The sequence below is a fragment of the Bos grunniens genome, chromosome 7 (assembly GCF_055505025.1).
Source record: "Bos grunniens cultivar Pamir isolate PY7600 chromosome 7, Bosgru_T2T1.0, whole genome shotgun sequence".
NCBI classification, from domain to species: Eukaryota; Metazoa; Chordata; class Mammalia; order Artiodactyla; family Bovidae; genus Bos; species Bos grunniens.
Window position 1 is genome coordinate 21,515,543 of NC_141171.1, and position 20,106 is coordinate 21,535,648.

Below are 20,106 nucleotides of genomic sequence, written 5' to 3' on the forward strand. Positions count from 1 at the left end.
ACCTTTGTTGGCAAAGTAATGTCTCTGCTTTTGAATATGCTATCTAGGTTGGTCATCACTTTCCTTCCAAGGAGGAAGCATCTTTTAATTTCATGGCTGCAGTCACCATCTGCAGTGATTTTGGAGCCCAAAAAAATAAAGTCTGACAGTTTCCACTGTTTCCCCATCTATTTCCCATGATGTGATGGGACCAGATGCCATGATGTTTGTTTTCTGAATGTTGAGCTTTAAGCCAACTTTTTCACTCTCCACTTTCACTTTCATCAAGAGGCTTTTCAGTTTCTGCCATAAGGGTGGTGTCATCTGCATATCTGAGGTTGTTGATATTTCTCCCAGCAATCTTGACTCCAGCTTGTGTTTCTTCCAGTCCAGCGTTTCTCATGATGTACTCTGCATATAAGTTAAATAAGCAGGGTGACAATATACAGCCTTGACGTACTCCTTTTCCTATTTGGAACCAGTCTGTTGTTCCATGTCCTGTTCTAACTGTTGCTTCCTGACCTGCATATAGGTTTCTCAAGAGGCAGGTCAGGTGGTCTGGTATTCCCATCTCTTGCAGAATTTTCCACAGTTTATTGTGATCCACACAGTCAAAGGCTTTGGCATAGTCAATAAAACAGAAATAGATGTTTTTCTGGAACTCTCTTGCTTTTTCCATTATCCAGCGGATGTTGGCAATTTGATCTCTGGTTCCTCTGCCTTTTCTAAAACCAGCTTGAACATCAGGAAGTTCACAGTTCACGTATCACTGAAGCCTGGCTTGGAGAATTAGGGTACTAGATTAGGGTGGCCTTAATGCAATGACTGGTGTCCTTAGCAGAGAGAGGAAACACAGGGAGACAGAAAAGATGGTCACATGAAGACAGGCGGAGATTGGGTGATGTGGCTACCAGCCAAGGAGTACTGGGGATTGCCAACAACTACCAGAAGGTGGAAGAAGTAGGAGAGGGTATGACCTTGATGATCACACCTGGATTTCAGACTTCTGGGCTCCAGAAGCAGCCTCTGGAAGCTCGCATCTTACCCAGCCCCTCTATGTGTGCACATAGACATGCACGTATGCTTCAGTGGACAGGCTGAGGCCTGGAGGAGAGGGAAGACAGTCTACTTTGCAGACGTGAGACACTAAGTGTCCAGATACGGGCTCTGAGGATCATCCGCGGCAGGGCTGCGGGGATGGAGAGCTGGCTCATTCTCTCAGAGCCTGGGTCAAGGGCTCCAGCCAAAATGGGGCTGTGTTTTGCCTCCTGTCCTGGTCACCGCTACCCCTTGGGCTTTTTCTCCATCAGTCAAGGGAAACGTTCCTTTCTGCAGGACTGAGGGACGGTTCTTCACAGATCTGTCGCCAACCGCTACTGCGTCCCCTTTCCCAGTCAACAATTGGATGAACTCTTGGGGAGCACCCTGGGGAAGCAGCTGGGCCTATGAGCCTATTGCGGTGCACCTGCACGACAGCTGGTGCGTTTGCACGACAGCTGGGGCCAGGATCCGGGAGCTGAAAAAGAGAGCCACGGCAGATCCTAGAGCCGAGATATCCAAGTGGGAGCTATAGCAGGTTCTAGAGCAGGCGTATTGCCCATAGAAGTCAGTGCATCCTAGGCCCTGACCGGTAGACTAGGGCTGTTGCCAGAGGGCAGGGCTGGGCTCCAGCTCAGAATCAGGGTCCCGCGGGTCTCCCCGAGCCTCCAGCAGACCTGTCCAAGCAAGCCAAGATCCTTCCCGGGTCCCGCGCCCGGAGCCCCGCGCCACGCACGGCGCAGGCGCGCCGACACTCCCCGTGGCCGGAGGGGCCTTCCAGCCCCGCCCCTGCCGTGTGCGCATGGGCGGAGCCCAGAGGGGTGGGGTCTGCGTCGGGGCGGGGCCGAGCCTGGCCTATAAAGGCGGAGGCGACGCGACGCGCCCGGCTCCTCTCGGCGGTGGCGGCCCAGGCCGAGGAGTCCGCGGTGGTGGCAGCGGCGGTGGCGGCGCTGTTCCCCGCGCGGTCCGCGCAGCGGGGTCCGGGCTGCGCGTCTCGGGCGGCGGCACTGCGGCCCCGGCCCGCGCCCGACCCCGGTGAGTGTGGCCCTGCGACTCCGGCCCGGCCCGGCTTCGGCCCGGGCGCGGGGATCGGGCCCCACGGAGTCTCGCCGCCCTGGCCCGGGCTCCCGGCGCAGCCGGCCGCGGCCACTCAACGCCCTCCTTTGTCTGCTCCCGCCTTCAGGGTCCCCTCCCCTGCCGCCCCTCTCCCACGGGCCGCCCCCCCGGGCCCCGCGTCCCCTCCCCCGCTGGCGGGGCCCGGACAGAAGATGGTGCAGAAGAAAACAGCCGAACTTCAGGGCTTCCACCGTTCCTTCAAGGTGAGGGTCAGGTCGGTTTGGGGGCGCCCAGGGCTGGACCACTGGAAAGGCCGGTGGTGGGACTTGGAGCCCGCCCCCTGGTCCCACGGCTCATGCCAACCTCACCCTTTGCCTGGGACTGCCCCAAGCCTGGTATGCATTGTGGGGGAGGTGATCTTGGGCCACAGTCCTGTCTCAAGCACCCTGGGACCTGTGGGGTCTTTATTCCAGGAGCTCCCCAGTCTGTGGGGCCCCTACCCATGTGTACCCCTGAAGACCCCAGCCAGGCATGTGCTGGTATGGGGAGGGATTCAGTATGCCACAGTCAGTTTCTAGTGCCCTGGGGCTTCTGGAGTCTTTACTCCAAGAACCCCAGGCAGAACTGGGGGCCCCTGCCCATGAGGGCCCCTGGCTGTGTGTCCCCTGCAGACCCCAACTGATTGTGCACTGCTGGGGCAGTCAGCAGCCACAGTCCTGTCCCCAGCATCATGGGAGGGTTTGGGAGGGTCTGTTGGGTTCTTCCTCCAGGAGCCCCAGACTGGGCTGCAGTCCCTGGGACACCCTTCTGGGTGGTCTACAGAATGGGGCAGTGGATTGAATACCTTCCCAGCTCTGCACCTCCCGGACACCCCAGGCCCAAGTGCTATTTCCTGTCAGAGCAGGAAGTTTCTGTGGCGGCCCCATGGCCGTGGCAGCCGAGTTCTGGTCTCAGATGAGCGAGTCTTGGGGGGGCGGGCAGGTGTTAGGCAGGGGCCCCACAGAGCCTGGCCCTGGGGAGACAGTGATGTCAATGGCCACCCCACCCCGCTGGCCGGGTTATGTAATGGCTTCCCTGGGCCTTCTTGGGCAAGGACCTGTTGCCCTGTAGAGAAGGCAGGACCTGGGTGTGTGTGTGTGTCTGTGTGTGTGTCTGTGTATGTGCATGCTTGAGCTCCAGTGCCTACAGGTGAACTGCAACCAGGGTAGGAGGAGCAAGCTGAGACTAGGTTAAAATTCCCAGCCCATCCAGGCAGTGTCCCAGGCCAGCGCCCCACCCCTGCCCACATGCCTGTCATCCTGGCTTCCCCCTGCCTCCCAGGGCAGCTCCAGCCTTGGCACGTCCAAGTGTTTGGGGCTGGGCGGGAGCAGGGTGGATGAGAGACGTCCCTGGTAGTGGTCTGTCCCTTCTGGGGGCTGGGCGGGAGCCAAGATGGGGTCAGCGTGTGGGGCCAGCATGGTGGCCAAAACACACTTGAACTTTCTGGATGGTTCCACCCACCTCCTGCCAAGGCCTGCTGACTGGAGGCCTGCAGCCAGCCCTGGGCCTGGTCTGGCTACACTGCCTGGTAGCACGGACTGGCCTCTGGAGGCCACAAGACAGCCCTACACCGAGGTGGGACTGTGGGAGCCCTGAAGGAGTTGGAGGGACCCTGGGCAGGGAGTCCTGGCTCTGAGGTGGCCCTCTTAGTGGCCAGGGCTGGCCACTCTCAGCGTCTCCTCCAGCTGCACCCAGCTGCTCCCCTGGTCTGCCAGATGTCTTTGATGTGTTTTCCCCCTTTTAAGATGGGAAAGTAGAGGCTTGGAAGGTGTGGGCCTTCCCCCCACCCCACCCCGCAGGCCCTCTGCACATGGTGACAAGGACACAGGAGCAGACCTGCTGTCCCTTAATCTTGGTGGCTTGGCCATCTCTTCTCTCCAGGGTCCAGCTCTTTGCACTGGAGGCTAGGATGGGGCAGGGGGTTGGTCAGAACCCAGAGGCTCTCTCAGGTCCTTGCACCTTTCTGTGGTCCTACGATTCCCCTCAGATGCTCAGATCAGTAGTCTGGGGTCAGGTAGCTGGTGAGGAGCCACTGGCCCCGAGCCTCACGTCCACTCCTGATCACCCCCACGGTGCCACCCCTCCTCTCCTCCCCGGTGGAGGTGGTCACCCAGCGCCAACTTATCAGAACACTGATTGCCAGCACTGGTGCAGCTGTGTCCCTGACCCCATGGGTGCCAGAGCCCTGGGCGGGCAGGGCAGGGGCTGGTGGCTGAGCCCGCGCACACTGGCTGCTGTGCTGCCTCCCTCCCTCGCCCCCGCCCGCTGGGCCTCCTAGCAACTATCTGCAGGCGGGTGGGGAGTCCAGGCGGGCCCACGCCTGTTTTTCAGCCGCTCCCTCTGACCTCTGCCTGCCCCTCTGCTGCCGGACTGGCTTCCGGGCCTCCTGTCTGAAGGAATCTGGCCTGGCCTCTTCTGCCGGTGGACCCCTGGGTGTTCCTGGAGGGTCTCCTGGCATTTCTTCTCTGTCAGATGGCCCTCCTGCCAAAGCCCTGGGTCCAGTTGTTCCAAGGCCCAGAGAGGAGCAGCAACTTGACCCAAGTCATCCAGCGTCAGGGCTGGCACCACGGCTGTGTGTGCAGGCCCCCCACACCCACCTGAAGCCCTGGCCACCTGATGCTCCCTGAATTGTGGAGCTCAGGAGAACAAGCTCCTAGAGGACCTGGTGGGCCTCAGCATCCCAACCCTCATGCCTTGCCATGGCTGCCAGTCGTCATGCTCAACCTGCTCTACAGGAACATATTTATCCCAGTTGTCTTTTGTTGGGAGGAACCCCAGCCGCCTTTGTTACTGGGTTAGGGTCCCTTGCAGAGGACCTGGAGGCCGTCGGGGGTGACCTTGAGCTGGCCCCTGTTTGCTACACGTGTTGTTTCCTTAGCTGGACACCAGGGCCTGTGAGGGGTTCCCTCCTGTGGGCTGTGGCCAGGGCAGGGCTGGGCAGGGAGCAGCCAGTGCTCATGTGGGAGACCATAGGCACCTCTCCCTTGTGCCCCTGCATGGGTCATGGTGGTGAGGATCTGAAAGCAGACGAGGAGTGGGGTCAGAGCAGGAGAGGAGGCTCAGAGCTGGGGGATGGGGGTACATCACAGGCAGTGTGGTGGCAAGAAGGTGCAGTGGGGACGAGAGGACAGGTGAGGCAAAGGGGACCTTGCTGCCCCATTTCACAGAGGGGAAAACTGAGGCCAGGAGGCCATGGGAAAGCAGGCAAGGCCACCTGGCTGGGAGCCCCACCCAGGGAAGCCAGTGATGCAGTCCCTCCCAGTGGCTGCCCCACGCCTTTGATCCCTGTGCCAGGTAGTGGTGCTGGCCCCATCCTGCAGGTGAACAGACCAAGGCTCATGACACAGCCTGCGCCCCATGGTAACTCAGGCCTGGCCTGGGAAGCGACACTCCCTCCCTACCTGCAACTGGCCTCTTCCTGTACCACATCCCCTCAGCATAGGCCCTGACGGCTGCAGGTGGGGGGTGAAGGCTCAATTTTCTGGTGGCCCGGCAAAGCCAGGCTTTGTGCCCTTCAGTGTGTGGACAGGGAGAAGGCCTGAGCTCTGTCCTTTCCTCTCCTGCAGGGGCAGAATCCTTTCGAGCTGGCCTTCACCCTAGACCAGGCCCGCCACGGGGAACCTGACTTCAGCCCAGAGTGCCCAACCCGCCCTGGTGAGGGGCTGAGGGGAGGGCACGTCTCTGGTGGTGGAGCGGGGGGGGCTGGGCCGCCTCCTGAGCTGGGTGGGCCTCACCTCTGGCCCTCCTGGCACAGATATGCCCACAAGCCAGCCCATCGACATCCCTGATGCCAAGAAGAGAGGCAAAAAGAAGAAGAGATGCCGGGCCACCGACAGCTTTTCGGGCAAGTTTGAAGGTGAGTGGAGCAGGCTGGGGTGGGGGCTTTGGGAAGATGGGCTGGCCCAGGGAGGCTCTCACCCCCACCGCCGGGTTCACAGATGTCTACCAGCTGCAGGAGGACGTGCTTGGGGAGGGTGCCCATGCCCGTGTGCAGACCTGCATCAACCTCATCACCAACCAGGAGTATGCTGTCAAGGTGAGCCAGCCCACAGCACCGGAGCGCGCCCCTTGCCTCTCCCCAGCAGCGCCGGGGTCTGGCACCACCAGAGGTGGCAGAAGGAAGGGAGCTGGCATCTGAGCTGCCGGACTGACAGCCGGGGAAAACCAGTGTCTAAAAATGGCCCCAAGGCTGGTGACTCAGGCCACCCCTGGGAATCTAGGTCAGCCCAGGCTGAGCCCCCAAGTCCAGGTGAGAAGTGACCAGGGGTGGCATGCCGGCACAGGTGGCCAAGGATCTGCTGCCAGAGGGGTCGCCGAGAGCTGGGGGTTCAGTCAGAGCCAGTGCTCACCTGCTGGGTCATTCAGGCTAGGTTCCTATTCCAGGGCTAAGGAATGCTTCTGGGCATTGATACAGAGATCGAAACCCTATACTCTGAGTCTGGGGAGCTGGGCACCTGGGAAGACCAGGGCAGGCCTGTGAGAGCCTCCTGCCTGCCCTGTGCTGCCCTGACCCAGGGTGTGGCCACGAAGCCTGTGTGCCTGGCCAGGCATCAGACCCACCTTCTGAGAAGCCTTCCAGGCTTCCCTCGTGACCTCTGCATCTGGGCTGGGTGAGGTCATGGGAGGCTGGTTGCCCAGGAAGGAGGGCCAGGTACTCCAAGGCAAGCGGAACTGGCTAGAAACCTCAGGCCTTGGTGGAAGCCTGGTGACCTGGGTGGCTGTGGTCCCCGCCCCTTGGGAGTGCCTGAGTCGGGTGGATGATGGTGTCACAGGACTGGACACCTAGCATCAAGCACTCTCTGCATAGTTGGAGGGCTCCTGAACCCTCCTTTCTATGGGCCTTGCTGGGCAGGCTGGCTCCTGTCACTCTGACGGACAGGGAGACCAAGGCGGGGAGTGGTTAGGCTAGATGTCTGGGTGGGAACCCCAGAAGGCCACATCCCTCCTGAGAGGGACTGCTGTCTCCTTCATGGAGTGGGGGCCCTAGCCACGTTCACAGGAGATGGGATGAGGTTCAGTTAACTCTAGAAGGGCACGACTGGTGGCACTGTGTCAAGGAGCCCCTGGAATCTGTGGGGCAGGTGTATCTGTCACTCGACAGGTGGGATAGCACTTCGGGTGGTGGCCCAGGCCCAGTGGCCAGTGGACATGGTGCCAGCTTATTGCTGGAGCCTGGCCAGCAGAACATACCATAGGCATTCCCCTAGGCTGCTGGTGGGACAGAGCCCCGAGCATGCTGGTGACCAAGTCTGCCCACCCACCCAGTGAGAGGGAGCCCAAGGTCCAGCCTAGGAAGAGGGTCCCAGCAGGTGCTGGGGGTGTCCCCCCAGATTAGCGTAGGACTGGGAGACAAGATGTGGTGATATGGTGCCTGGGCAAGGAGGAGAGCTTGGTGGGAGCTAGGTGCCCCAGGTACCTCTACTCCCCTGGGTTGGGTATGAGTCACCACAGTGGCCCCCAGTGCTCCGGGCAGTGGGTGGGGGGCACCTCGTCTAAAGAACCTGCTGCCCTGAAGGGGTAAGTTGCAGGGGCCCCAGGTCCAAATCGGCCTGCTCCAGTAGGAGAGCTCCAGCTCCTCTCTGCCTCTCCTGCCATGTTACCCCTCCTGGGAGGCCTCTGGGGACATGCTACCCCATTTGTGCTGACACCACAGTTTGACTTCCGGTAAATTCTGGGCCCCCATAGGAGAGCTCTGCTTTCCAGAGCTTAAAAGTCTAAGCTCTGATGAGTTTCAGGCGTGACCCAGGGGAAGTTTCTGGTGGGCTGTGGAAGACCTGGCTGGCCCAGTTGTGTTTCTGTATGTGTGTTTGTCCTCACCACCCCTATACCCCCCACCCCCGGCCGTTTCAGATCATTGAGAAGCAGCCGGGCCACATTCGGAGCAGGGTTTTCAGGGAAGTGGAGATGCTGTATCAGTGCCAGGGACACAGGTAACGTGACCTAGCCTCGTCACAGCACGGGGCTCCTAGCCACCTTTCAGTGGATGAATGGGCCCGAGAGCCTCCTCATCACCCACAGTGGCCACTTAGTGAGCACCCACTGTGTGCCAGGCCCTGTGTCGTGGGTGGGCCCAGTGGTGGGCAAGCCAGACAGTCTGAGGTGGGCAAGGTGGAAGCAGGCCTGTGGCCCTAGGCCCATGCCTCCTGCTGGCAGGTGGAGGTGGAGGAGGCACACCCCTCCTGGGCAGGGCTGTGGCTGCGGCTGCATGTGGGCCTGAGGAAGCCTCAATCCTTCCCCTGCTCCTCTGCCCTGCACCCCAGGAATGTCCTCGAGCTGATTGAGTTCTTCGAGGAGGAGGATCGTTTCTACCTGGTGTTTGAGAAGATGCGGGGTGGTACGTGCGGCCTGGCGCAATCTCTGTCTGGATCCCGATGGGCCTGGGGGCTCAGGGCCACCAGGGAGAAACTTCCAGGGGGCCTGCCCATCAGAGGGACCTTAGGGGTCCAGGGTGGTGGCCCCTGCCAGGGTGGGGTGGGTGCTGGGCGTTGGGCAGTGGAGGTGACACCTGTGTATTCTGGCCCAGGCTCCATTCTCAGCCACATACACAAGCGGCGGCACTTTAATGAGCTGGAGGCCAGCGTGGTGGTGCAGGACGTAGCCAGTGCCCTGGACTTCCTGCACAACAAAGGTGGGTGGCCGGGCCGCCTGCCCCAGGGGTCCACCCATGCACCCAGTCCACCTGCCCAGGACTCCTGAAAAACGTGCCCACCCTCCCTTGACCAGCGCTGGTGGTTCTTGGTTCTCTCGGCAGGCATCGCCCACAGGGACCTAAAGCCGGAAAACATCCTCTGTGAGCACCCCAACCAGGTGAGGGGCACAGAAGGGGGCGGCCTTCCTTTCGGACCAGGCCCCCAGGACCCAGCCCTCACAGCCCGTTCCAACCCCGCCCAGGTGTCCCCCGTGAAGATCTGCGACTTTGACCTGGGCAGTGGCATCAAACTCAACGGGGACTGCTCCCCCATCTCCACCCCAGAGCTGCTCACCCCGGTGAGGGCCTGCGAGGAGGGGCAGTGCTGGCAGGGGCGGAGGGGGCGGGAATGGTCCCGAATCCGGTCCCAGACCGCAGTTGCATAACCTCAAGGTGCGGATCCTGCTTGACTGCTGCGGCCTCAAAGTTTGAGCTTCCGCTTAGCAACAGCCGCTGATTGGCTGGGCAGGGCCGCAGCCGCGGGCTCCATGGGCCTGGGCGTGCTCCAGGCACCTGTTGATTGGGTGGGGGTGAGGGTTAGGGGTGGGGCCGGCTCCCTCGATGGCTTCTGATTGGTCGGCAGGGCGAAGGCGGGGCTGTTTTCTTTAGTAGCCTCTGATTGGTCGGGCACGGGCTTCAGGAAGTCCAGGTCGGTGAGCCCCCTCCCGCCTCCGCGGGCCATAACGCCCTGCCCCCACCTGCAGTGTGGCTCCGCGGAGTACATGGCCCCGGAGGTAGTGGAGGCCTTCAGCGAGGAGGCCAGTATCTACGACAAGCGCTGCGACCTCTGGAGCCTGGGCGTCATCCTCTACATCCTACTCAGCGGCTATCCGCCCTTCGTGGGCCACTGCGGCAGCGACTGCGGCTGGGACCGCGGGGAGGCCTGCCCCGCCTGCCAGGTGCGAGTGGCGGCCTGCTGTGCACCCCTCCCCCAGCACTCCGCCAGGCCTGCCTCGGCCTGCGCGCACACACTCACACACAGGCTGCCACACACTGGCTGCGCACCTTCACCGCGGCCTGCCTGGTGCACCCCAAGGCCTGGTCTATGTACACACTTAACCCCCACCCTAGGGACCGGCTCGTGCTGCCCTGTGTGTACACAAACCCACATCCAACCGCAGGTCCTGTCTCGTGTACCTCTGAGCACCCCTTAGGGTTTGGCCTCCAACCGCTGGCCACATTAGCAGGCCACTGCCTCTGCATTTCCAGAGGCTCTTTGGGAGCCTGAGGGTAGGAAGCTGAGGTAAAGCAAGGCCTATGATTTGGGGTGGTCAGGTTCTAGCCTTCTACAGACCACCTGAGGCTCAGGTGTCATGGCCTGATTTCCCCTTGATTCAGCTCACTCCAGCAGAGCCCAAGTGCCTCCTGGAAGCCACTCTCTGGCCCAGCCTCCCAGTACCCCAGCTTTGCTAGCTGAGCTCAGAACACTTTCCCTAACCCTAAGCCCAGGCCCAGGTCACACGGATGTGGTGGAGGAGGGTGCTCCTCCAGGTCCCGGCTTGCCCATCCAGGCGTTGGGGACATGGCCTCAGCCCTTGCTAGCTGCAGCTGACCCCTCTCCCTGTGTCCTCTCCAGAACATGCTGTTTGAGAGCATCCAGGAGGGCAAGTACGAGTTTCCAGAGAAGGACTGGGCCCACATCTCCTTTGCTGCCAAAGACCTCATCTCCAAGCTCCTCGTCCGCGATGCCAAGCAGAGGCTGAGCGCTGCCCAAGTCCTGCAGCACCCTTGGGTGCAGGGGGTGAGTGGGAGCCCCAGGAAGCGTGGGATTCCTCAGACCTCCATCAAGCCTCTGCCGATGGGCCTGGGTTATTCAGAGCAAGGGTCGAAGAGCCCCAGAGTGAGCTAGGGCGCAGTAGGGAAACCCCCACTGCCTGCTGGCCAAGTTCAATCTGCACTGCAGGCACTCCTCGTTGCCAAGCTCTGTGTCCAGGAGGTGCTGGGGCCTCCTCTTTTCTCGAACAGCGTCAAGCTGAGGTCAGCCAGGTGGCACTCGGGCAGCAGGCCAAGGTAGACTCATGGCCTGCCAACGGCAGTTCCAGGCTCTCTACCCACCAGTCTGGGAAAAGTGCGATGTGTCTATCTTCTGCCCAGTGGTCGTCCCAGGGGTAGGTGCTTAGGCCAAAGGTCGGCACCGTGGGGAGCAAAGACTCAAGGTGGAGGGGGCTTTCCACCCTCTTCCAGGAGCTGGGAACCACCTGGAAGGGGCAGCTGTGCTGAGAGGCAGGCCCCGCCCCCAACTTGGCGGGTCACCTGCAGGTGCGCTACGTTCACCACCCCTGTGCTCTGGTGTTCTCGGAGTCAGCCGGGCGGCACGCGGGCGGGCGGGCTCTCCTCTCCAACCTCGCCTCTCCTGTCTCCTTGCAGTGCGCCCCGGAGAACACCCTGCCCACGCCCATGGTCCTGCAGAGGTGAGGCCCCAAGTGGGGAGCCCTAAGTCCAGGAGGGGCGCTAAATGTTAAGATGAAAAAAACCCTTTCAGTCCTGGAGCAGGGAAGCTGTCCAAGCGCTTGGGTGTCCTTATATCAGGTGCAGAGTTTGTGACTCCAGGGGGCTCCAACCTACTGCCGCCCCAGCCCCACACCCACCCATCCGAGACTGGGACCTCTTAGGGCCTGCGGCCCCTCCTCTGGAGTACTGCACTGGCCCCGGGCGGGGCGGGGAGGGCGGGGAGGCGAGGCTACTTCTCCCTCCTTGGTGACCCCCAACCCCGCCCGGTCCCCAGGAACAGCTGTGCCAAAGACCTCACTTCGTTCGCGGCTGAGGCCATTGCCATGAACCGGCAGCTGGCTCAGCGCGAGGAAGACGCCGCGGAGGAGGAGGCGGAGCAGGGCCAGCCCGTGGTCATCCGAGCTACCTCACGCTGTTTGCAGCTGTCCCCGCCCTCCCAGTCCAAGCTGGCCCAGCGGCGGCAGCGTGCCAGCCTGTCCGCGGCCCCCGTGGTCCTGGTGGGAGACCACGCGTGACGCCTTCCTTCCCTCTGTACATAGGCCTTCCCCACCCGTCAGATCTAAAAAGATTTTTTAAGCTATTGCCCGCCCGCCGTGACCAGCGGGCTCCCCTCCCCCCCTCCCCTCCTTCCCCCTCCCGGCTGGATTCCGAGGCGCTCTGCTCAGCTCGGGGGTCTTTTTATATAAGGTTTTTGCTGGGTTTTTTTTTTTTTTTTCTTTTTCTCTCCCCCCAACCCCCACCTTCCAATGGTGTTAAAAGCAAAGCAGGCTCCGGGAGGAGGAGAGCGGAGGGCGCGCGGCCGGGTGGGCCCTCATGCCGCCCCGCCCGGAACGCCTCGGCCACTGTGAAGGCCCCTCCCTCCGCCCGCGGGACTCAGGAGAGGAGGGCTTGGCGTCTCCTGGGCCGGGCGGGGCCCCGCCGCCCTCTCTGGCCCTCGCGGTGTTTTCAGGGACCGGTCCACCCCCACCTCCCCTGGATGAGACGGTAGCTCCTTCCCTCCCCATAGACACCCTGGTGGGCGGCGGGGCCGGGGGTTTCTCAGGTCTCCGCGGTCGCGGGAGCGGAGTCTGGGGCGGGGAGGGCGGAGTGACGCCCACTGGACACCCCACCCCCTCCCGCCGACTGACAATCGGGGCTCCCTCGAACCTTGACCTTAAGCTGCAGCTGATGGGCCCTCCTCTGGCCCCTCCACTGGGGACTGCCCACCCGGGAGGAGGGCGCCAGGGCAAGCGGGAGGGGCTGGACAGGCGCCCGTCAGCCGACGTGGGGGTCCCGCGGACCCCAGACCCGGGCACCCGAGTGCCCCTTCTCAGGGCTCAGTCTGACCACGGCCACGTCCTGCCCGGCCGCCCCTCGGGTCCGGCGTGGATGCTCCGTCAGCCCCTTTCCCCCGCCCGGGCGGCGTCTCTGCCCCGCCCACCTTCAGGAAAAGGCCGCAGCTGCTGCCCCGTCCGCCCGCGCCCGAGTCAGACGTTGTCGCGTGACCCGCCGGTCTGGGGAGTCTGGGCCCTCCCCGATCTGACGCCTGGGCCCTCGGGTGGGAGACACTATGCAATACACAGGCTTCCTTTTCTACGTGCACACGGGCTTCTGCCGGGGCGGGGCGGGGCGGGGGGGTGGTGGGGCGGTGTGTGTGGTGGAGGGCGCGGGCAGGGAGTCCCCAGGGTCCCGGCCGGCTTCTGCGGGCACCCCGATCCGGCTTGTAGTCGTTCGTTCTGTTTCGTTAGTTTTCTAAAACAAAAGTTGACTTCCCTTCCCTGTTCTTGAAGAATACTTGAATGTGGGGGGAGGGGTTCGAGGCGTGGGGAGCTCGGGCGCCGTCTCTGCGGTCCCCCCACGTCTGGATGTTGTCACAGTCCTAGGTGGCTGGTGGGGGCCGCCGCCCCTCCCCGCCCGCCGGATCTGTGGACTGGCCTTTCCAAAGACTCCGGGGGTGGGGAGGCCACCCCCCCACCATCATTTCTCTCCCATTTGTGATTCCACGTTTTGCAGCCGAGAATTCTGCCTTTTTGTAAAAAAAAAAACAAACAAACAAACAAACGGACTCTCGCCCGCTGCGAGGCGCCATGGCCATTTTACTCGGGAAAGCTGAGCTGTGAGCCGCTTTTTTTTTTTTTAAATCCAAAGGTGGGACATCCACTTCCTCCCCGCTGTCTCGAACAGTGCGGCCCGGAGGACTGGTCAGAACCGTTACTGTGAATGAGCCTGGCTCTCAGGCTGCTCCGGCGCTAGGGGAAGGGGGCACAGCAGTGTTTCAATGTTAAGATGGGTAAAAAAAAAAAAAAAGATTTTTTTTAAAGTGGGGGAAAAACATCCAAGCACTTTAACTCCACTCTACCAGGTGAGCTGATACAGCTCAGAAGTTTTCCTTTACACCAACTGTCAATGCCGGAATTTTGTATTCTGTTTTGTAAGGATTTAATAAAAGTTATAAAAACCCGTTTGGGTGCTCACATCGTGGCTTTCCGTAGTCCTGAAACAAACTGCCCCAAACCTAGTGTCCCAAAGCCGTATTGTTATTCCTGACGGTGCTATGAGTCAGGGATGCAGACGGGGCTTGAAAGGCTCTGTTAGTCCTTGCGCCAGGACACCTGGGTCCTCCACTGGGAAGGTTCATCACCCACAGGTGTGGGCTGGGCTCATGCTGAGGCTGGAACCTGGGCCAGGTGCCCACAGGGGGTCTCCTGTGCGACTTGGGCTTCCTCATGTGGCTGGAGGATCTGAGCAGCCTGGCTTCAGAAGGCATGTTGCATGGCCTCCCCAAGTCCAAGGTCAGGTGGAGTTCAGCAAGCAGCTGTCCCAGGTCCAAAGGGAGGGAGGAAAACAGCTTTGAGTCGGGGCGGGGCACCTCTGGACAATGCAACCTAATTCAGCAAAACCCAGTAATTCAGACCTCCCCCTCATGGCTGGCCCTCCTCCCTCTCTAGACTCCTCTCAACCCTGATTATATTCTTGCCATCTGCAGGTCTTTGCTGGACAGCCCAGGGCTGACTTCAGATCCTTCAGGGGGGAAGCAGTGTGTCAGGGAGGGCTTCCTGGAGGCAGAAGCCAAAGGGTAGGGGGCTGTGAAGTCCAGTGGTTAAGGACAGCAGACAGGCTGGAACCCCAGGCCCTTTCAGACTGCTGTGCTTATCAGTTCCCTCATCTGACAGCAGGGGTCCTGAGAAAAAGCCAGGTGAAGCCAGCAGGTAGCACAGCAAGAAGGCAAGAAGAAAGCAGATGAGGGACTTCCCAGAGGTCCAGCGGTTACGACAACGTGCTGCCAGTGCAGGGGACATGGGTTTCATCCCTGGTTGGGGAACTAACATCGTACCATGTGGTGCCACCAAAGGGGTGGAGCGGGGAAATCCTCTGCAGGGCCTGGAATGGGCCAGTCTAGGATCAGCCCCTGGAGCCTTCTGTGTCTGGCTTCTGTCTCCAAACATCATGTCCTCAAGATTCACATGTGTTGCAGCGTGTGTTGGTGCCTCACTCCTCTTCACACCTGAGTCATAGCCCCATTGTCTGGACCACACTGTGTTTATCTGCTGCCCACCGATGGACATTGAGGTGTCCTGCTTTCTGGAGTAGCGAGTTGTGCTGCTGTGAACACAGCATACGTTTGTCTGGATGTTGTTTCATTGCCCCTGGGTGGACACCCATAGAAGGAATGCGAGCAGGGCACATCCAATGGATGTCATTTCAGAAGGACTGATGTTGTCGCCATGTGGAGTGTGGGCTAGGGGCCAAAGGACCCCGTGGGGCACCACTGTCTCCCTTGCAGCCAGCCCAGTGAGGGCTGATAGGCCTACAAGGGTGGAGCCCAGAGAGCAGATGGATGCTTTGCAGGGAGTGGTATCTAGCAGTTCCTAGGGACAGCCTGGATGTTGTGAAGTGGGGCTCAAAGGGGGCTCTCCCTCCCTTGCCTAGGACCCCAGGCTTGGCAAGTGGCACCTCCTCCCTGACTTGGCCCTACCTGAGGAATCTTCAGGGATACCTTGGAGCCTGGCCCCGCTCCTGCATTTGCTCAGCCGCCCTGTGGAACCCTCTTCTCAAGCCCCACAGCTACCCTGCCCCAGCCAGGACCACGGCCCCCTGCCTAGTTCCCCCAAAGCCCGAACTCAATGCTGTCCCTTGCCTGGCCTGGCATATGTGGGGGAAATGGGGTGGGTGCCACATGCTAAACCACCACCCTCCCAGGTGGCATGGGGCCCTGTCCAGCCCTGCCAGGCCGCGCCACTGACCTCTGCCTGCCCCCTGCCGCCTGCCAAGACCTGGCCACCAGGCACAGCTTGTTCCCTGAGCTACAGCCCTAAGCTTGATGTTTGTGGTTTCCTCTCGGCCGGCCCCACCCCTCCCAGCCCGACCCCGCCCCTTTCACGGCGGGCCCGGCCCTTCCACGTCTCCTGTAGGAGTGGCAGGAAAATCCTGGAGACAGAGGAGCTGAAGGCTTTTCCGGGCTGGCCTTGGGGCCTCCTGTCTGCGCCGCGGGAAACGGGGCACAGGGCAGGCAGCTGGTCCAGGGCGTCTGCAAACTGGATCTGTCACCCGGAGATTACGAGGAATCACGGGTGATTCTGGAGCTTCCCTCCCCCAGCCTCCAGACAGCCACACACACTGATGTACAGTGCTTAGGATAGGGTAAACAGGACGAGTATACGTCCGGACACTTTGTATTATCGTCCCAGCCTGTAAAGTACACACGCCTGCCTGCATTGGAAGCCTGGAGTCTTAGCTGCTAGACTGCCAGGGAAGTCCCTTAAAACTTTTAAAAAAAGATTTATTTATTTATTTGAAAAGACCCTGATGTTGGGAAAGACTGAAGGCAGGAGGAGAAGGGGACAACAAAGGATGAGATGGTTAGATGGCATCACGACTCAATGGACATGAGTTTGGGTAAACTCTGGGAGTTGGTGATGGACAGGGCGGCCTGGCGAGCTGCGGTTCATGGGGTCGCAAAGAGTTGGATTCGACTGAACAACTGAACTGAACTGAACTGATTTATTTTTTAGGCTGCACTAGGTCCTGTAACGGAGAAGGCAATGGCAACCCACTCCAGTACTCTTGCCTGGAAAATCCCATGGACGGAGGGCCTGGTGGGCTGCAGTCCATGGGATCACGAAGAGTCGGACACGACTGAGCAACTTCACTTTCACTTTTCACTTTCATGCACTGGAGAAGGAAATGGCAACCCACTCCAGTGTTCTTGCCTGGAGAATCCCAGGGACGGGGGAGCCTCGTGGGCTGCCTTCTGTGGGGTCGCACAGAGTCAGACACGACTGAAGCAACTTAGCAGCAGCAGCAGGTCCTGTATAGTTCTGTGTATTCTTGCCACTTCTTCTTAATCTCTTCTGCTTGTGTTAAGTCCTTACCATTTCTGTCCATTATCATGCCCACCCTTGTATGAAATGCTCCCTTGGTATCTCTTAGACAGATTTTCTTGGACAGATTTCTAGTCTTTCCTCTTCTATTGTTTTTTTTCTATTTCTTTGCACTATTCATTTAAGAAGACCTTCTTATCTCTCCTTGCTGTTCTCTGGAACTGTGCATTCAGTTGGGTATGTCTTTCCCTTTCTCCCTTGCCCTTCACTTTTATTCTTTCCTCCATTATTTGTAAAGGCTCCTCAGACAACCACTTAGCCTTCTTGAATTTCTTTCTCTCTGGGATAGGTTTGGTCACTGCCTCCTGTACAGTGTTACAAACCTCCACCCATAGTGCTTTAGGCACTGTCTACCAGATCTAATCCCTTGAATCTATTTGTCACCTCCACTGTATATTCGTAAGGAATTTGATTTAGGTCATACCTGAATGGTCTAGTGGTTTCCCCTACTTTCTTCAACTTAAGCCTGAATTTTGCAATAAGGAGTTCATGATCTGAGCCACGGTCAGCTCCCGCTCTTGTTCTTGCTGACTTAGTTGTAGCAGGATCTTTAGTTGCAGTTTGCAGGATCTAATTCCCTGACCAGGGATTGAACCCAGGCCTCCTGCAAGGGGAGCATGGAGTCTTAGCCACTGGGTCACCAGGGAAGTCCCTCAAAACTGTTTTTTAAAAAAGAAATTTTATTTAAAAAAGAATAACATGAAATAAGCCAGATACAAAAGGTCACATAATGTGTGATCCCACTTCTGTGAAACGTCCACAAGAAGCAAATCCATGAAGACAGAGAGTGAGTTCCTGGTTGTCAGGGGCTGAGGATGACGGCCGGTGGCACTGGGTTTCTTTTGGGGTGATGGAATGTTCTGGAACTACAAGTGATGGTTACACAGCCCTGTGAATATGCTAAATGCCACTAAAGTCTTCATTTTATTTTATTTGGTTATACCATGGAGTAGGTGGGATATTGGCTTCCCCACCAGGGTTTGAACCTGTGCCCCTTGCAGTGGAAGCCTGGAGTCTTAACCACTGGACCATCAGGGAATTCCCTGAAGTGTTCATTTTAAATGGGTGATTTCATATTCTGTGAATTTCCCTGCAATAAGAATGAAAAAGATGACGGGACCAAGTCTGTACTGAATCTGGGACACAGTAAGTGCTCACTCAGTGTATGGAAAAGTGATTTATCACCAGCACAGGTGTCTCCACCCTAGAGTTTAGGGATTTGTTGCAGGGTTTGTTCCCAATGCTGTCACTAGTCCGCACACCAGGCCCTCCTGGTGGTTCATCCTCACAGCTTCTTTCATCATCCCGTCCCAGGAAACTGCAGCCTGTCCTGGTCTTTGACTCACCCAGAAAGAAGACAAACTGGTTTAAAGTGAAGTGTGATGAAATTCAGTCGGAGGAAGGACTCACCTCGTTGGTCGAAGCCTGGATGGGGTGAGCTGGCAAAGGAAGGAGGAAAGGAGGGCTGGGTTCTTGGGGCAGGGCCCATGAATGAGCCGGGCACTCCCAGCCCGACTCACTCACCTCTGGATTTGGACAAGTGTCTGGAGCCCAGTGGCTCTGGGTTCATCATGTGCCGTGAACCCTCTCTGGTCCTAACACTGGGCTATGTTCGTCTCTTCTATCTGCTGGGATTTGTGCTCCCCTTCACACAGGGTTTGGGGTTTGTGGGCGACTTTGGGAAGATGCTGTGGGGTTTCCATGACATCTACCAGTTCCATCTCTCCCCTGCCTTGGTTTCCCTCTGATGACCTCTTGAGAGGATGCCAACCAGAGGGGGTCTGCCCAGTGCTGCATCCGTGGCACCAAGGAGGCCTCCAGGATCTGGGCCCTGGGATGGTGATGTGGAAGGCCCTTGGGGACAGCATCTGGCGGCACGTCCCCAGCACAGACTGGGGGACAAACAGGGACGTGATCCTGTTGCCAGCATTTTTGTTTTGTTTTGGCTACACCACATAGCATGTGGGACTTTAATTCCCCAATCAGGGATCAAACCTGTGCTCTCACAGTGGGAGCACAGAGCCTTAACCACTGGGCCACAAGGGAAGCCCTGTGTCCAAAGGGGCATCCATTCCACAGGTATAAGAACCACATGAAGGTTGTGGGTTGGAGCCCTGGTGCCTCCCTAGCAGAGGTTATCAGCCCAGTGGGTCACCCTTGTCCAGTCTCTGGTCCCTTCATGGTCCTTACTTCCTGGACCGCTTCTCGCTTCACTAGGGAACTGATGCCAAGCGCACCATGGTGAGAAAGCTGCTCATCACCTCTCCAAACCTGGTCCAGGTGCCTCACCTGGGCCTAAAATTTAAGGGGGCATCAACTGCCTGCAATGCAGGAAACTTGGGTTTGACCCTTGGGTCAGAAAGATCCCCTGGGGTGGGAAATGGCTACCCAAACCAGTATTCTTGCCTGGGAAATCCCGTGGACAGAGGAGCCCGGCAGGCTACAGTCCATGGGGTTCCAAAAAAAGTTGGACACAATTGAGCAACTGAGCAGGCACACACACAAATTTGGTCCTGGGGGTAATGTTTGTGCTGAGAATGTTTGCTGGAACACCAGTGAATTACCAGCAGTTGTAAGAACTAACATTTCCCCTAGTGGTAACATTTTGCAAAAGTCTATTACAATGTCACAAGCAGGATCCTGACATGCTACAATCTAACTAGCAAGTAATCACTTTCTCTCTTATTCACTTGCTTGTTTGCAGTTCCTCCTCCCTTTGGTCTCAAAACAAAACTCCACTTATTTCCTGTGCTCACTTGAAAATATTGGGTTGCCCAAAAAGTTTGTTTGGGTTGTTCTCTAAGATGTCCTGGAAAAACCTGAACAGACTTTTGGGCCAACCCAGGAGAAGGTATCAGGTGGGACCGTGGAAGCAGGTGCCTTCCGGTAGGACCTCCTGGAGCAATGAGCCTGTTCTCCGTCTTTGCAGCTACCAGCCACACGTGGCTACTGAGCGGGTGCAACGTGACCAGTGCAGGTGAGTTCCCTTTCATTTGTTTATTAATACATTTCTTTGGTCTAGGGGGGCTGCTGTCCTCCCTACCCCTTTGGAGAATGCAGGTCACAAGGCCTGATATTTGTGTTTCACCCCCAGTCCTTGGTTGATCCTCAGACTGTTTGTCCTGAGCCCCGGCCATATAGTTGGTGCTCAATAAATGTGGTGGGACAGGCTGAGTGAGTGAGGGCTCTGGATGGGTGGTCTCTCCTGGCCTTCTAATCATTCTCCATATGGTTCTGGCCCCGGCATGTGAGACTGAGTTTGTGCTCAATATGCCCATCTGGAAAATGGGTCAGGGCACTGGAGTACCAGGAGAGTGGGATCCCCCATCCTTCACACCTTTACCCCTTGCTGGTGCAGATCCTTGGGCCTCATGCCCCCTGATGGCCACATAAGGGAATACACCCCATCTGCAGAGGCGTGCCACTGGTGGCTCAGATGGTAAAGAATCTGCCTGCAATGCAGAAAACCCAGGTTCGACCCTTGGGTCAGGAAGA

General features: G+C 58.8%; 1 protein-coding gene and 2 long non-coding RNA genes across 8 annotated transcripts in view; 2 read left to right on the forward strand and 1 right to left on the reverse strand.

Moving 5' to 3' along the window:
- The first annotated feature begins 1,903 nt into the window (after positions 1 to 1,903).
- On the forward strand, positions 1,904 to 13,704 carry MKNK2 (MAPK interacting serine/threonine kinase 2). Of its 3 annotated transcripts, XR_015166876.1 has the most exons (15): positions 1,904 to 2,052; positions 2,201 to 2,336; positions 5,679 to 5,766; positions 5,867 to 5,968; positions 6,051 to 6,148; positions 7,963 to 8,042; positions 8,373 to 8,446; positions 8,636 to 8,740; positions 8,864 to 8,919; positions 9,004 to 9,099; positions 9,505 to 9,699; positions 10,377 to 10,541; positions 10,985 to 11,059; positions 11,168 to 11,211; positions 11,526 to 13,704. XR_015166876.1 is itself a non-coding variant. In XM_086410314.1 (14 exons), exons 2-14 carry the CDS (start codon positions 2,286 to 2,288, stop codon positions 11,764 to 11,766), a joined length of 1,395 nt encoding a protein of 464 aa, XP_086266440.1. In that variant the 5' UTR covers positions 1,904 to 2,052; positions 2,201 to 2,285; the 3' UTR covers positions 11,767 to 13,704. The 3 variants fall into 3 exon arrangements, 2 of the variants coding, with proteins under 2 accessions (XP_086266440.1, XP_086266441.1); XM_086410314.1 differs by lacking the exon at positions 10,985 to 11,059; XM_086410315.1 differs by lacking the exons at positions 6,051 to 6,148; positions 10,985 to 11,059.
- On the reverse strand, positions 13,646 to 15,531 carry LOC147368888 (uncharacterized). Its single transcript, XR_015166885.1, has 3 exons — positions 15,475 to 15,531; positions 14,565 to 14,833; positions 13,646 to 14,045 (listed from the first exon to the last, which is right to left on the reverse strand). It is a non-coding gene; the product is annotated as an uncharacterized LOC147368888 (long non-coding RNA).
- A 339-nt stretch (positions 15,532 to 15,870) lies between these two features.
- LOC147368889 (uncharacterized) overlaps positions 15,871 to 20,106 on the forward strand; it is a 37,144-nt gene continuing 32,908 nt past the window's right edge. Inside the window, exons 1-3 of one of the 4 annotated variants that reach the window (XR_015166883.1) lie at positions 17,660 to 18,045; positions 19,541 to 19,588; positions 19,970 to 20,084. This is a non-coding gene — a long non-coding RNA (uncharacterized LOC147368889). Of the gene's footprint in view, positions 18,046 to 19,540; positions 19,589 to 19,969; positions 20,085 to 20,106 lie in introns of those variants that run through there. The other 3 variants (XR_015166881.1, XR_015166882.1, XR_015166884.1) reach the window with 3 other exon arrangements.

Coding starts and splice junctions, on each gene's coding strand:
- MKNK2 (XM_086410314.1), top strand. CDS start 2,286: ATGGTGCAGAAGAAAACAGCCGAACTTCAGGGCTTCCACCGTTCCTTC. Junction 5,969..6,050: donor CTTTTCGGGCAAGTTTGAAG/GTGAGTGGAGCA, acceptor CCGGGTTCACAG/ATGTCTACCAGCTGCAGGAG. Junction 8,920..9,003: donor TCTGTGAGCACCCCAACCAG/GTGAGGGGCACA, acceptor AACCCCGCCCAG/GTGTCCCCCGTGAAGATCTG.